Genomic DNA, 16,650 nt, shown 5'->3' with positions numbered 1-16,650 from the left:
CAGTGTCTGCCCCAAATCTTTGCCCATTCCCACCTTTGCACAAATTGCAAAATGGAACCCATCATCTCTGGTTACAGCTTTTATGGGTAATCAGGTATAATTACATTCTGCGCCCAAAGGGGAAAAAGATCATTAAAGAGCTGTGTGTTGCAATCAAACACTTTAGCTTTGTTCAACTGAGCAAATAAGAAGTTTGGCCACTGCCAGGCTGTATTTGCTTTTCAGATTCAGCTGGTACAGGCATCTGGAAAAAACAATGAATAAAATATTTGACAGGATGATACATGTTAACCTCACTTTTCCCAAAGCTATGGACAAATTCTGCACTTCTAACTGTGAACAAAAATCTGATTGTCATTTTTAGTTCTTTTTGAGAAGATAATTATTAAAATTATATTAAAGTATTTAAAGAATCTTAGAACTCCAAAGTAGCCTCACCTTTGACATTCGTAACAGGAAAATCTGAAGGGAGAGTGGCTGAAAAGTATTGTCTACTTTGTACTCATTCATTTTGCTCTTTCTCCACAAATGCTCCCTGACCCGCTGTGATTACCAGCACTTTTTGTTTTCACACAACAGTGCAGCTTATGGGAAAATGAGAATATCCAGCCAACATTTTTAGATATTCATTTTCAGGATAACGACATTGCTGGCCAGGCTAGCAGTTATTACCCATCCCTTATTGCTCAAGAGTCAACCACATTGCTGTACATCTGGACTCAGACTAGAAAAGGGTGGCAGTTTCCCTCCTTAAAGGGCTTTAGTAAACCAGATGGATTTTACTCACAGTTGACTTATGATCATCATTAGACTCTGAATTCCAGACATTTATTGATTTCAAATTCCACCATCTACCATGGAGAGATTTGAGACTGCGTTACCAGAAGATTATCTGGGTTTCTGGATTAGCAGACAAGCAATAATACCATTAGGCCATTGCCTCCCCAGTGTAAAAAGCAAGATTAGGAATTACTAGAAAAGCTCAACAGCTCTGCCAGCATCTATGAACAGAAATCAGAGTTAACGTTTCAGGTCGGTGACCCCTCCTCATACTGATGGTAGCTAGGAAAATCATGGTTTTTATGCAAAAGATAGGGTGGGGAGAGGGGATAAGTTGTAAATGACAGATGGGGACAGAGCCCAAAGAGAAAGGATAGTTGGACAGAAGTTGGATCTGAAGTTGTTGAACTAAATATTGAGTCTGAAAGACCGCAGTGTCCCCACGCGGAAAATAACATGCTGTTCTTGCAACTTGTACTGAGCTTCGCTGAAACACTGCAAAGACAAAGTGTTTGACAGGGAACAGGGTGGTGTGTTAAACTACCAGGCAGCTAGAAGTTCAGGGTCTTTCTTGTGGGCAGAATGCAAGTGTTCGTTTCCCCAGTGTAGAGGAGACCACATTGTGATCAGTGAATGCAGTAGACTAGACTGCATGACGTGTAGGTAAAGTAGTCCTTCAGGAAGGTGTGTTTCGGCCCTTGGATAATCCCCAATATATCTCATCCTTCCAACACATATCCATGCACTGTGAAGGCATTCCATGTTCGCAACTTCGAACATAGACTGCTGTCAGTACATAATTTTCTGGTAAAACGCTTTTCCTCTAAAAATATAGATGTTAAAAGACTTTTATGACAGTTGACCAAGATCAGTGAATGTATACAGTTCCCACAAAGACTCAAGAAGCTCAAGACTCTATGATAAACCTAAGTGAATGGTCATTGGTGGGATGTCTCGACTCGGCTGGCACAGTGGCTCAGTGGTTAGCACTGGTGCCTCACAGTGCCAGGGACCTGGGTTTGATTCCACCCTCGGGCAACTGTCTGTGTGGAGCTTGCACATTCTCCCCATGTCTCTGTGGGTTTCCTCCCATAATCCAAAGATGTGTGTGTTGGGTAGACTGGCATTGCTAAATTGCCCATAGTGTGCAGGCTAGGTGGGTTACCCATGGGAAATGAGGGGCTACAGGGATGGAGTGGGTCTGGGTTGGATGCTCTTTGGAAGGTTAGTGTGGACTTGATGGGCTGAATGGCCTGCCCCCACACTGTAGGGATTCTATGAATGGAGGTACTAAATTAAAATCATCTGTAGAATGCATACTTCCTAACATTTGTGGATTTACCGATCTATGAACTGACAGACTCACTGTCATTGAGCCTGAAATTTAACAGAGGTCCAGAAAAACCATAATTTAAGTCATAATCATAAGTAGATGTGAATGGGCCACATACATTCCCTGGTGTGTAACAAGGGCCACACGACCAAAACTGAAAAAAAAAACAAATTGCTGGTGAAAGTCAGCAGCATCTGTGAGAAGAAAACAGAGAGAAAGTGTTAAGTCCGGTGACTCTGAAGACAAAGCACGTGCTTTAACACCAAAACTGACCCCAGATAAAGAATCTTTTTGCCCCAAGAACTCCAGGGACACATTGGTCAGTTTGCAAATGATGCCAAAAGAAACAACTGTGCCTTAAAACATCGTAAGGTCCCCAAATCGTTTCAAGTCTACCCAGCTGGAAAACAGAACTCTTATTAATAAGGTTGCCTATGCAACTAACTTTGCGACTTGTTGCAAAATCCATTTGTTTGGGCTGAGCGATGAGTGATTGAGGTATGGAATTATATTTTCAGAGTGAATGTATGAACAAATAATGCTCTTCATTCAAACCTTCAAAAAGCAATTTGCTGATTACTCAAATTGACTGTACATTTGGGGATGAAGAAACACGTTTTCTTTTTAAAAATAATGTTCCTTGATAGTAAGGGAACAGTTTAATCAGTTCACTCTCAACATTCTCCACAACTCACAGAACACAAGAAAAAGATTAAACTGCAGAACAATTGTTGCCAAAAGTAAACAATCAATATTTACATTTCAATTTAAAAAATGATTTCCTCAGAAAGCTTAACTATGTTTTGTAATAGCAATTGGCTTGATGCAAGCACTTTTTATCTATAACTTTAAACATGGAATAAAATAATTTAAACAAGCAACAGGAAAATACATGACTGTTTGATTTACCAGCTGATAAATACTGTGTAAAAACAAAACATCCTGTCACACTGAGATAACAAAGTGTGGAGCTGGATGAACACAGCAGGCCAAGCAGCATCTCAGGAGAACAAAAGCTGATGTTTCGGGTCATACTGATTGACCTGTTTGAGCCTTCTCTAATTGTTCAAAGTAAAACAGATTGTTTCTGCTATTGAAACAGACTTCTTACAAAAGAGACCTTTGGATTATCAATCAGATCTAAAGCTGTAAATCTCCCACAAGAAGGCTGGTGAATTGAGCAATCATGTCCCTTTTGCAAATAGATACTCACGCTGAGGGCACCATTTGTCTTCAGCCCATCTGTTACACTCATAGTTGTTCAAAGCATTGTTGCAAGTGAAGCACTTGAAGCTGTTTGGAAATGGAGTCGCTGTGGAAAAGAGAGGAAATTCAGGATATTGAGGCCAGCTAATTGTTCTGCAGGACAAACAATATATCAAGAACACTAAAAGCACGCTGTGATAATTGGTACCTTCAATAGATATTTTTGACCGGTCCTGAATAAAACAAGCCAGTGGTTTTGTATCACCGAATTGAAAACTACTTTGAATAAAACACTTTCCCCAGACGACAGAGAGTGAAGTGGAAGGTATATATGTACACCACAACTATCTTCTGTCCAGTGTAGTTGCTTCCTTTGCATTACTGCAGTTACAGTGCAAATCTAGAGAAAGACCTGATCTGACAACAGAGCCAGGAAATGTCCCATTCCCAGCAGGAGGCAGTCTTCAGTTTCATTTGGACCAAGTCCAAATTTGACCAGCACCAATTATCAAAATCTGGAAAAGGCCATGCAGCAGCTGGGCAGATGCTGTCAGACCTGCTGATTTTCTCCAGCACTTTCTGTTTATATTTCAGATTTTCAGCATCCTCAGTATATTTTGCTTTTACATAAGCCTATTTGTTGTCCCCAAAGATTTAATGCACAGGTGGCATTTTTATTTTCACCATTGTGAAATAACAACAAGGAAAACGAAATTGTGTGTGAATAATGAGTAGAGAGTGACAATTTATCAGGGAACTTACCAAGAAAGTACTCACCCAATGTCATTATATTGCTTACAAGGATTGAGATTGCAAAGATCTTGCAATCTCTTACCAAAACATAGTTCTTTTAATCGCTAATAACCCCAGAATTTGTTGGTTTCAATCATAATCTATAATGGACTTTAAAGGCAATTTCACTGTATTCAGCCCTTACAGTTTGACAGCAGTAAAAATGAAAAAGTCTAGTCATTTTGTGAGCTCTTTAGAAGTTGTAATGACTGCTCCAGTAACATTCAGGCCTCTAGGATATGTTGATAATCAGCCTCAGGCAGTTTGACATAGGTACACATAGTAATGTGGAAGGTGATTCTGAACAACTCTTAAGTCATACAGTCAAAGAGTCATGGACATGCACAGCAAGGAAATAGACCCTTTGATCCAACTTGCCCATGCCAAACAAATATCCTAGATGAATCTAGTCCAATTTGCCAGCATTTGGCCCATATCCCTCTAAACTCTTCCTATTTATACACTCATGTGGATGCCTTTTAAATGTTGTAATTGTATCAGCCTCCACCACTTACACTGGTAGCTCATTCCATACACACACCACTGTGTGCATGACAATGTTGTCCCTTAGGTCCCTTTTAAATCTTTCCCTTCTCATCTTAAACCTATGCACCCCGTTTTAGACTCCCACACCCTGGGTTAAAGATCTTGGCTATTCAGCCTATCCATGCCCCTCATGCTTTTATGAACTTCTATAAGGTCAGTCCTCAGCATCTGACGCTCCAGGGAAAATATCTCCAGCCTATTCAGACTCTCTCTTTGTCTCAAACCCTCTAACCTTGACAACATCCTTGTAATTCTTTCTTAAACCCTTTCAAGTTTCCCAACATCTTTAATATAGCAGGGAGACCAGAATTAAAGGCAGTATTCCAAAAGTGGTCTAAAGTGATTTGGCAATTGCAGTATGCAATGCAGCCGACGGCAGGAATTTGTTCCCCATTTTAAAGCAGGAATCATGGCGGACTGACAGACATTGTTGTCTACCACGGGAATGAATCCTGAGGATGTCTCAAGAAGGATGCAGGCCATTTTCTGTCTTGCTTGCAAAGGCAGGCTACAGCTGCTTCCATGCTGGAGGGTTCCCCTCAACTCTCCAGTTTTAAGAACCCTTGCACCATCACAATTTGGACAATCCAACCACAATCAATGCCTGTTTAGTGTTTGCCCATATAGCGTGGGGTTGCCACACCAGCATATCACCCTGATGTAGCTTATCTGACTCAGAGCAAGATGATATCACAAATTCCAATAATAACCATTACTGTGTGCGGTTGTCCAAATTACTTACGGGATATTGGTGGCCTCACGTTATGAAAGTTGACATTTCTACCGAACGTACAGTCCACGAGGAGAGTAAGGAGCTGGACAAGGATGACTCTTGTAAGATGGTGAGTTATGGGCATAGTATCTGGCAATATTAATGAGGATTAGCAGGTGCACCTACGGGAAAAAGAAAACACTTGTATCTTAATAGAGGTCAGTGCTATAAATAAGAAATTCGCTTCTGAGAATTTACTCCTGTTATTTACTCCTGCACAACCTCAGTTTTCTAATCTGCTTTTATTTTCCTTGTTGTGAAGAGGGACGGAGCTTGTTCAGATCACAGTGATTTCTGAATCGCCTGGAAAAGCAGAGAGACCTATGACTCCCCTCCCTCAGTGCCCCTTTTGCAATGCCCACCACATTAATTGCGAAGTGTACTTAGGGATCATTGAGGGAAACAAAGCCACACTTCCTATTTACAGTAATAACTGCTGTATTTCAGCAAGTAAGTATGTTTTTTTCATTAATTTATAGGATGGGGGGGATTGCTGGCTGAACCAGCATTTATTGCCCATACCCTATTTATCCTTGAGAAAATGCTGCTGACTTGGTTGTTTGAACTGTTCTAGTCCATTTGATATCTATAGGCCATAAAGCTGCATTTGGTTAAATGTGGCCTTGATGTCAAGGACAGTCACTCTCACCCCATCTCTGAATTCAGGTCATTTGGCCATGTTCGAACCAAGGCTGGCATGAGGTCAGGAGCTGAGTGCCCCGGTAGAACGTCAACTGGGCAGCAGTGAACAGGCTGTTACTAAGGAAGTGCTGCTTGATAGCACTTTCCATGATACCTTCCATCACTTTACTACTGAACAATTAGATCTTTACTGACCCAAACTATCACTGAAAATCTAAAGTTGCACATCAACAGGCATAGGGAGAAAGTGGGAATATACCATTGAGATAGAGGATCAGCCATGATCAGATTGAATGCAGGGCAGATTTGAAAGGCAAAATGCCTAATCCTGCCCCGAGTTTCTAGGTCTCAGTGTCCAATAGGTTAATACCTAGAGGGCTGACAATTCACATCAGGAGAGGAGGTAGAGGCATGATATTGCACAACAAAAGTCAAAAAATTGGCACTGTGATTCTTCTGGTATTCCAAATATGAACCTAATTAAAACCTGATTTTGTATTTACAGGCAAGTATTTTACTTTGATTCTCAATCTTCAAGTTTGCTAATTCTACCCTATTTATCCATTATTACGAAAGATAGAATGGTTTCACAAATTGAGATCAGTCAGAATTAATGGTTTCTGGGAATGTTTGCAATATTTTCTTTTCTGTTTTTAAATAGGCAGATTTTCACTATATTAGAAATTAGTTAATGCAACCCATTATTATATCTTTGTTCACTGAATTTTTCTTGCCTATAATTAAAATTGTGCAATGAGATTACAGGTGATTCATTACCACATGTTGTTACATTCATTTGGTTTAGAAGATTGCTACGTTTTGAAACTGTGCCTTTAATTTGCGATAAAAAGAAGTCAGGCAGGTGAAAATTCTGCCTGATATCAAGCCTGGGTATTTTGATTGTTAGAGATTAAAAATGAGCGCAGATTGTTTTACTGACAAGAAAGTACAAGGTGTTTACACTTGGAGACAATGGCAACAGCATGCATGGTAACAATTAATAGACTGTGAGTGTCCAAAGTCCTCGGAACAAATGTTGAATATGTTGTGTTGTAAACAGTTGTGCTTTAAACTTGTTGATTATATAATTCTCTGATTCCCCTCAGCTTATCCATCACCTGCAAAACACAGAGCAGGAATGCTGTGCCTACCATTTACAAAAGGCAAGTATCAAATCATTGGAACCCGACGGAACGCTGACGGAACCCCGCCCACAGTCGACGCCGATGGAACCCCGCCCACAGCCAACAGAACCCCACCCACAACCTCCACAGCCAGCAACCCCAGAGTAGACAGCCACACTGAGCCCTGCCGCATCTTCACCATCCCTGCAGACCTCCCACTGACTGAGGACGAAAGCTCAGTCCTAAGCAAGGGGTTCACCTTTGTCCCCCTCCACCCACACATCAACAAATACCAGTCACGTCTGGACATCGAGCAGTTTTTCCGCCGCCTTCGCCTCCACGCTTACTTCCTTAACCGGGAGCCTAACCCTCCCTCCACTGACCCCTTCACCCTCCTCCAACACAAGTCCTCCTCCTGGACACCACGCCCAGGCCTCCTACCCTCCCTTGACCTCTTCATCTCCAACTGCCATCGAGACAACAACCGCCTCAGCCTCTCCACCCCTCTCACCCACTCCAACCTCTCCTCCGCAGAACGGGCAGCCCTCCGCTCCCACCCCAACCTCACCATCAAACCCACAGACAAGGGTGGCACAGTGGTAGTATGGCGCACTGACCTCTACATCGCCGAGGCCAAATGCCAACTCTCCGACACCTCCTCCTACCACCTCCTTGATCATGACCCCACCCCGGAGCACCAAACCATCATCTCCAACACCATCCATGACCTCATCACCTCAGGGGACCTCCCATCCACAGCCTCCAACCTCATTGTTCCCCAAACCCGCAAGGCCCGTTTCTATCTCCTTCCCAAAATCCACAAACCTGCCTGCCCTGGTCGACCCATTGTCTCAGCCTGTTCCTGCCCCACCGAACTAATCTCCACCTATCTGGACTCCATTTTCTCCCCTTTGGTCCAGGAACTCCCCACCTACGTCCGTGACACCACCCACGCCCTCCACCTCCTCCAGGACTTCCAATTTCCCGGCCCCTAACACCTCATTTTCACCATGGACGTCCAGTCCCTATACAGCTGTATTCCTCATGCAGATGGCCTCAAGGCCCTCCGCTTCTTCCTGTCCCGCAGGCCCGACCAATCCCCCTCCACCGACACCATCAACTGCCTCGTCAAACTCGTCCTCACCCTCAACAACTTCTCTTTCCATTCCTCCCAATTCCTACAGACAAAGGGGGTGGCCATGGGTACCCACATGGGCCCAAGCTATGCCTGCCTCTTTGTCGGTTATGTGGAGCAGTCCCTCTTCCGCACCTACACAGGCCCCAAACCCCACCTCTTCCTCCGTTACATTGACGACTGTATCGGCGCTGCCTCTTGCTCCGCAGAGGAGCTCGAACAGTTCATCCACTTCACCAACACCTTCCACCCCAACCTCAAGTTTACCTGGGCCATCTCCAACACATCCCTCACCTTCCTGGACCTCTCAGTCTCCATCTAAGGTAACCAGCTTGTAACTGATGTCCATTTCAAGCCCACAGACTCCCACAGCTACCTAGAATACACCTCCTCCCACCCACCCTCCTGCAAAAATTCCATCCCCTTTTCCCAATTCCTCTGCCTCCGCCGCATCTGCTCCCAGGATGAGGCATTCCACTCCAGCACATCCCAGATGTCCACATTTTTTCAGGACCGCAACTTTCCCCTCGCAGTGGTCAAGAACGCCCTTGACCACGTCTCCCACATTTCCCGCAACACATCCCTCACACCCCACCCCCGCCACAACGACCCAAAGAGGATCCCCCTCGTTCTCACATACGACCCGACCAACCTCCGGATACAATGTATCATCCTCCAACACTTCCGCCATCTACAATCCGACCCCACCACCCAAGATATTTTTCCATCCCCAACCTTGTCTGCTTTCCAGAGAGACCACTCTCTCCGTGACTCCCTTGTTCGCTCCACACTCCCCTCCAACCCCACCACACCCGGCACCTTCCCCTGCAACCACAGGAAGTGCTACACTTGCCCCCACACCTCCTCCCTCACCCCTATCCCAGGCCCCAGGATGACCTTCAATATCAAACAGATGTTTACCTGCACATCTGCCAATGTGGTATATTGTATCCATTGCACCCGGTGTGGCTTCCTCTACATTGGGGAAACCAAGCGGAGGCTTGGGGACCGCTTTACAGAACACCTCCGCTCAGTTCGCAACAAACAACTGCATCTCCCAGTCGCGAACCATTTCAACTCCCCCTCCCATTCCTCAGACGACATGTCCATCATGGGCCTCCTCCAGTGCCACAATGATGCCACCCGAAGGTTGCAGGAACAGTAACTCATATTCCGCTTGGGAACCCGACAGCCCAATGGTGTCAACGTGGACTTCACAAGCTTCAAAATCTCCCCTTCCCCCACTGCATCCCAAAACCAGCCCAGCCTGTCTCTGCTTCCCTAACCTGTTCTTCCTCTCACCCATCCCTTCCTCCCATCTCAAGCCGCACCTCCATTTCCTACCTACCACCTCATCCCACCTCCTTGACCTGTCCGTCTTCCCTGGGCTGACCTATCGCCTCCCTACCTCCCCACCTATACTCTCCTCTCTACCTATCTTCTTTTCTCTCCATCTTCGGTCCGCCTCCCCCTCTCTCCCTATTTATTCCAGAACCCTCTCCCCATCCCCGTCTCTGATGAAGGGTCTAGGCCCGAAACGTCAGCTTTTGTGCTCCTGAGATGCTGCTTGGCCTGCTGTGTTCATCCAGCTCCACACTTTGCTATCAAATCATTGGAATTCCTTTGGTAGCATGTTGCAAACCCACAAACTCCACACCTAGGAGGATCAGGGCAGCACATGTATTGGAACACTCCCTGTCACACCTCAGCCTGATTTAATACGACAGACCTATTCCCTCACTGTTACCGGGTTAAAATTTTAAAATTCCCTTCCTAAGAGCACTGTTGTTGTACTTCCATCACATGGACTGCAATAGTTTCAAAGGTGGAAGCCAACAAACAATGCAATGATGTAAAGAATCCAAGACAACAAAATGTGAAGCTGGATGAACACAGCAGGCCAAGCAGCATCTCAGGAGCACAAAAGCTGACGTTTCGGGCCTAGACCCTTCATCAGAGAGGGGGATGGGGAGAGGGTTCTGAAATAAATAGGGAGAGAGGGGGAGACGGACCAAAGATGGAGAGAAAAGAAGATAGGTGGAGAGGAGAGTATAGGTGGGGAGGTAGGGAGCGGATAGGTCAGTCCAGGGAACACAGACAGGTCAAGAAGGCTGGATGAGGTTAGTAGGTAGGAGATGGAGGTGCGGCTTGAGGTGGGAGGAAGGGATAGGTGAGAAGAAGAACAGGTTAGGCAGGCGGGGACAAGCTGGGCTGGTTTTGGGATGCGGTGGGGGAAGGGGAGAACTGGGCTGGTTTTGGGATGCAGTGGGGGGAGGGGAAGAACTGGGCTGGATTTGGGATGCAGTGGGGGGAGGGGGCGAGCTGGGCTGGTTTTGGGATGCAGTGGGGGAGGGGGAGATTTTGAAGCTGGTGAAATCCACATTGATACCATTAGGCTACAGGGTTCCCAAGCGGAATATGAGTTGCTGTTCCTGAAACCTTCGGGTGGCATCATTGTGGCACTGCAGGAGGCCCATGATGGACATGTCGTCTGAGGAATGGGAGGGAGAGTTAAAATAGTTTGCGACTGGGAGGTGCAGTTGTTTACTGCGAACCGAGCGGAGGTGTTCTGCAAAGCGGTCCCCAAGCCTCCGCTCGGTTGCAGGGGAAGGTGCTGGGTGTGGTGGGTTGGAGGGCAGTGTGGAGCAGACAAGGGAGTCAATAGAGAGTGGCCTCTCCGGAAGGCAGACAAGGGTGGGGATGGAAAAATGTCTTGGGTGGTGGGGTCGGATTGTGGATGGCGGAAATGTTGGAGGATGATGCGTTGTATCTGGAGGTTGGTGGGGTGGTATGTGAGAACGAGGGGGATCCTCTTGGGGCGGTTGTGGCGGGGGCGGGGTGTGAGGGATGTGTGCGGGAATTGCGGGAGACATGATCAAGGGTGTTCTTGACCACTGCGGGGGGAAAGTTGCGGTCCTGGAAGAACGTGGACATCTGGGATGTGCTGGAGTGGAATGCCTCATCCTGGGAGCAGATGCGGCGAAGGCGGAAGAATTGGGAATAGGGGATGGAATTTTTGCAGGAGGGTGGGTGGGTGGAGGTGTATTCTAGGCAGCTATGGGAGTTGGTGGGCTGGTTACCTGAGATGGAGACTAAGGTGAGGGATGTGTTGGAGATGGCCCAGGTGAACTTGAGGTTGGGGTGGAAGGTGTTGGTGAAGTGGAGTTCTGTTCTGTACTTTAAAGTAAAAGTTACATATAAAAATAATGTTTAAACAATACTGTATTCAGGTTCTTATAGTAAAAAGTTTTCAAGTATGACACCTTGTCATATCGTCCTTTCAGTTACTCACTGGTAGTTTAAATTCCTTTTTCAAAGTTATTGGTTTCAACAGAGATTATATGCACAAAGTAATCTCTGTGTGTGTCAGTGCAGCATGAAGAGCATTTATGAGATCTTCATTGCTCTGTGCAACTTTATCACTGTGTATATCCTGTGAAAATGCTTGTGCAGAATTAAAACTGAGTTGTTTCAAATCCCTGCAATGATCTGCTCTCAAGTCCAGCTTCTATATATTAAATTACATGGGTTTAAACAGGCATAATGAAAAACACTCCTATTCGTTTGCTCAGCTTGGAACATGTGGAAAACATACCATAAATTGCCCTCTACCACCATTTCCGCCAAGTGTTTTATTTAAAGAAATGTTCATGGGATGTGTGCTTCACTGGCTGGGCCAACATTTATTGCCCATTCTTAATTGTTTTTGGAAAAGTAATGATGAGCCACCTTTTGAACTGCTGCAGCCCATTTGGTGTAGGCACATTCACAGTTCTGCTAGGGAAGGAGTTCTAGGATTTAGATCCAGTGACACCAAAGGAACGATAATATATTTCCAGGTCAGGATGGTGAGTGGCTTGGAGGGGAACTTCCAGGTGGTGAAGTTCCTATGTATTTGCTGCCCTTGTCCGTCTGGCTAATAGTGGCCATGGGCTTAGAATATGCTATCAAAGGAGCCTTGGTGAGTTATTGCTGTGCAGCTTGTAGTTGATACAAAGGGTGAATACTGTGCATCATACTGTTCTGTGTTTGTAAAATCTTCCTTACCATTCTGTTTTGACACCATCACCTTGATAAGTTTTTATGATTCTCTACCTTAATTAGTTGGTACAGTTTTGGATTACTTGTTAATCTCATTAGACTCTCAGCATACAACACTTATATCTATAATGTTATTCCAGCCATTTGGTTTGTCTCTAGCAACATCTTATTTTTGATTTTTTGTAATTATCTTTCTGCCTTAATTAATCAGCTCACAGCTCATCCCTTCAGTTGCTAGTCAGCTGTTTACACTCTATTTTTCTGAAGAAGAGTCTAGGCCCCAAACCTCAGCTTTCGTGCTCCTTTGATGCTGCTTGGCCTGTTGTGTTCCTCCAGCTCTAGACCTTGTTGTCTCAGATTCTCCAGCATCTGCAGTTCCTACTATCTCTCCACACTCTGTTCACACTGTTTGACACTTTTGATCACCTGCCTGTTGACACTCCTCTCACACTGCACTATCTTCGACACATTTATTTACCTAGAAATCACTTGCAATGATCTCTCTGCCTACAAATTCTGCACCTGTGTGCCACCCTCCACTTCAACTGATGAAGGAGCACTGCTGGACTATAACCTGTTGGACTATAACCTGCTATTGTGTGACTTCTGACCTTGCAGCACCGGTGGTTAATAGAATAGCTGAACGTTATTTAAACGGATAAAGAATGTAGAAAAGTGCAGAAAATTCAGGGTCCTCCTCCAGGAATCACAAAAAGCTAGCAAAAAGTCTTGTTAATACTGTACAAGGCCACAACTGTGAACAGTTTTGAGACCCTCATCTAAGGAGAGACATGCTGGAGTTGGTGGCAGTCCAGAAATGATTCACTAGATTGATTCCGGATATGGAAGGAATCTCTCACGAGAAGAGTTTGAGTAGTTTAGGCAAGAACTCAGAGTCATTGAGTCATATAGCATGGTAACAGGCCCTTCAGTCCAACTCATCTGCAAGGCCCAGACATCCCAATTTGACCTGTCTCATTTCCCAGCATTTGGCCCGTATCCTTCTAACCTTTTCCTACTCATGTACCCATCCAGGTGCCCTCTAAACATTGTAAAGGCCTCCCCCACTTCCTCTGGCAGCTTGTTGCATAACATGCACCACCCTCTGCATAAAAGAAGTTAGACCTCAACTCCTTTAAAATCTTTCCCTCTCGCCTTAATCTTACGCCCTCTAGTTTTTGACTCACATCCTGGGAAAAAGACCTCAGCTATTCACCCATGAATGTCCCTCTTGATTTTATAAACCTGTACAAGGTTACCCCTCAGCCTCCAGTTTGTAGCAATAACAACCTTATTGAAATACAAATGATTTGGGAGGCATGACAGGGAAATATGCTGAGAGGCTATTACCCTCAGTGTGAGTCGACATATAACCTGACTAAGGGATCATTCAGTCAGGTCAGAGACCAGGCAGAATTTCTCTCATCAGTGTGTGGTGAATCATAGAACATAGAACATTACAGCACAGTTACAGGCCCTTCGGCCCTCGATGTTGTGCCGACCTGTCATACCGATCTCAAGCCTACCTAACCTACGCTATTCCATGTACATCCATACGCTTGTCCAATGGCGACTTAAATGTACCTAAAGTTGGCGAATCTACTACCATTGCAGGCAAAGCGTTCCATTCCCTTACTACTCTCTGAGTAAAGAAACCACCTCTGACATCTGTCCTATATCCTTCACCCCTCAATTTAAAGCTATGCCCCCTCGTGCTCGCCGTCACCATCCTAGGAAAAAGGCTCTCCCTATCCACCCTATCTAACCCTCTGATTATTTTATAGGTTTCAATTAAGTCACCTCTCAACCTTCCTCTCTCTAACAAAAACAGCCTCAAGTCCCTCAGCCTTTCCTCATAAGACCTACCCTCCATACCAGGCAAAATCCTAGTAAATCTCCTCTGCACCCTTTCCAAAGCTTCCACATCCTTCTTATAATGCGGTGACCAGAACTGTACACAATACTCCAAGTGCGGCTGCACCAGAGTTTTGTACAGCTGCAGCATAATCTCTTGGTTCCGGAACTCGATCCCTCTATTAATAAAAGCTAAAACACTGTATGCCTTCTTAACAGCCCTGTCAACCTGGGTGGCAACTTTCAAGGATCTGTGTACATGGACACCAAGATCTCTCTGCTCATCTACACTACTAAGAATCTTACCATTAGCCCTGTACTTTGCCTCCCGGTTACTCCTACCAAAGTGCATCACCTCACACTTGTCTGCATTAAACTCCATTTGCCACCTCTCAGCCCAGCTCTGCAGCTTATCTATGTCTCTCTGTAACCTACAGTATCCTTCGTCACTATCTACAACTCCACCGACCTTAGTGTCGTCTGCAAATTTACTAACTCATCCTTCTACGCCCTCATCCAGGTCATTTATAAAAATAACAAACAGCAGTGGACCCAACACCGACCTTTGCGGTATACCACTAGTAACTGTGGATTCTTCACTGCCTTGGGCTATATAGGCTGGGATATCAAGTGTATTTAAGGCTGAGAAGGTTAAGATTTTTAGTCAGTAGGTGAATAATGAGTTGTTGGGAGAAAAATGCAAAGTGCAGTTGATGATTATTAAATCAATCATGATATAATTGATGGGCAGAATTGCCGACTTCTACTCCAAAGCTTATAAAGTTACAACTTTTAGATGTGATTGGAAATTCTGGTGAATATAGGCAAAGTAAATAAGTTGTTGCAGCTGTTTCTGTTTCTTAAAAACCAACACTGGTCAATCCACCCCAACCAGAGTTGATCAAGGTCTACAGACATGTGCCATTTATGATGAAGACTTGCAATTGGAACTTGGGCTCTTTGTTCACTACTGTTGGCTGAGGGTCACCATTGTTCCTAGGTAGAATTAAGTTCAAACTCCTTGCGAAGGTGAGTTTAGAAAGCAAAGATAAAATGTGGATTCTCAATATTTAACTTTTATTCTCTAAATTTAATATCAGAGACATTTTATGTTTTAAAAAGGAAGAAACAGGGACCAAAAATGTTGTGATCACTTGACTGAGGCAAGCTTTGTGAAACCAGAGTAAGATAAGCAACCTAGGAGCAAGTTACTGCAGATGCTGGAATCTGTACTGAAAACAAGAAGTGCTGGAAGTCATGGCTGGTCAGGCAGCGTTCATTGAGAGACAGCAAGCTAACGTTTCCAGTGTAGATAGCTCTGCAGTGGAGCTAAGGCTATATCAGAGCTAAGATAAACAATTATCTAAGCCAAAATTAACATTTACATAAGGCAATACGATTCAAATTTGTACTTCTCATTTAATTCATGCTTGTGTAACAAGTTCATGTTTTGGCAATGGAAGGTCATCTGTAGAGTATCCAGACTCTAGCTACAATGGATCTAGACTCAGCAATACTCAAATGAACCTGATTTCAGCAGCAAAAGAAGGAAAGAAATACAGACGGTAACAGCTTGCCTGCATGAGTTCAGCTCCGATAACACCTAAGAAGCTTGACATCATCCAGAACAAAGCAGCCCGTTCGATCAGCACCACATCCAAAAGCATTCACTCCCTCCGCCACCGACGCTCAGTAGCAGCAGTGTATGCTATCTACAAGATGCACTGCAGAAATTCACCAAAGATCCTGAGACAGCACCTTCCAAATCCATGACCACTTCCATCTAGAAGGACAAGGGCAGCAGTTACATGGGAACACCACTACCTTCAAGTTCCCCTCTAAGCCATTCACCACCCTGACTTAGAAATATATCGTCATTCCTTCACTGTCACTGGGACAAAATCCTGGAGTTCCCGCCCTATCAACATTGCGGGTCAACACAACAAGTGGACTGTAGCGGTTCAAGGCAGCAGTTCACCACCACCTTACTAAGGACCGGGCAATAAATGCTGGCCAGCCAGCGATGCCCACATCCCACAAACTAATTTTTAAAAAAGCAAGGAATGAAAGTTTCTCTCCCCCTTCTTTTTCTTCATCATCTTGCAATCAATGCTCAATGAGAAAGCAAATCAGTGAAATGGCCCCACACTCGAGCACCAAACCATCATCTCCAACACCATTCACGACCTCATCACCTCAGGGGACCTCCCACCCACAGCCTCCAACCTCATTGTTCCCCAACCCCGCATGGCCCGTTTCTATCTCCTTCCCAAAATCCACAAACCTGCCTGCCCTGGTCGACCCATCGTCTCAGCCTGCTCCTGCCCCACCGAACTCATCTCCACCTATCTGGACTCCATTTTCTCCCCTTTGCTCCAGGAACTCCCCACCTACGTCCGTGACACCACCCACGCCCTCCACCTCC

At 45.0% G+C, this 16,650-nt stretch overlaps 1 protein-coding gene and 1 long non-coding RNA gene across 9 annotated transcripts in view; one reads left to right on the top strand and one right to left on the bottom strand.

Annotated features, from left to right (window-relative positions):
• lypd6b (LY6/PLAUR domain containing 6B) overlaps positions 1 to 16,650 on the bottom strand; it is a 192,227-nt gene that overhangs the window by 4,794 nt on the left and 170,783 nt on the right. For all 8 annotated transcript variants that reach the window (XM_048534891.2, XM_059647462.1, XM_048534890.2 and 5 more), the window contains 2 exons: positions 5,400 to 5,551; positions 3,327 to 3,425 (listed from right to left, as the gene is read on the bottom strand). In XM_048534891.2, coding sequence (XP_048390848.2) covers positions 3,327 to 3,425; positions 5,400 to 5,514 — 214 coding nt within the window. In that variant the 5' untranslated portion in view covers positions 5,515 to 5,551. The remainder of the gene's footprint in view (positions 1 to 3,326; positions 3,426 to 5,399; positions 5,552 to 16,650) is intronic.
• The window catches only part of LOC132209827 (uncharacterized), a 90,479-nt gene that overhangs the window by 44,913 nt on the left and 28,916 nt on the right, over positions 1 to 16,650 (top strand). The window contains exon 2 of the long non-coding RNA XR_009445963.1: positions 7,178 to 7,238. This is a non-coding gene — a long non-coding RNA (uncharacterized LOC132209827). The remainder of the gene's footprint in view (positions 1 to 7,177; positions 7,239 to 16,650) is intronic.

Source organism: Stegostoma tigrinum, chromosome 7 (genome assembly GCF_030684315.1).
Source record: "Stegostoma tigrinum isolate sSteTig4 chromosome 7, sSteTig4.hap1, whole genome shotgun sequence".
In the NCBI taxonomy this organism is placed as follows: domain Eukaryota; kingdom Metazoa; phylum Chordata; class Chondrichthyes; order Orectolobiformes; family Stegostomatidae; genus Stegostoma; species Stegostoma tigrinum.
Note: the sequence above shows the minus strand (reverse complement) of the source record. Positions and strands in the feature narration are given on the sequence as shown.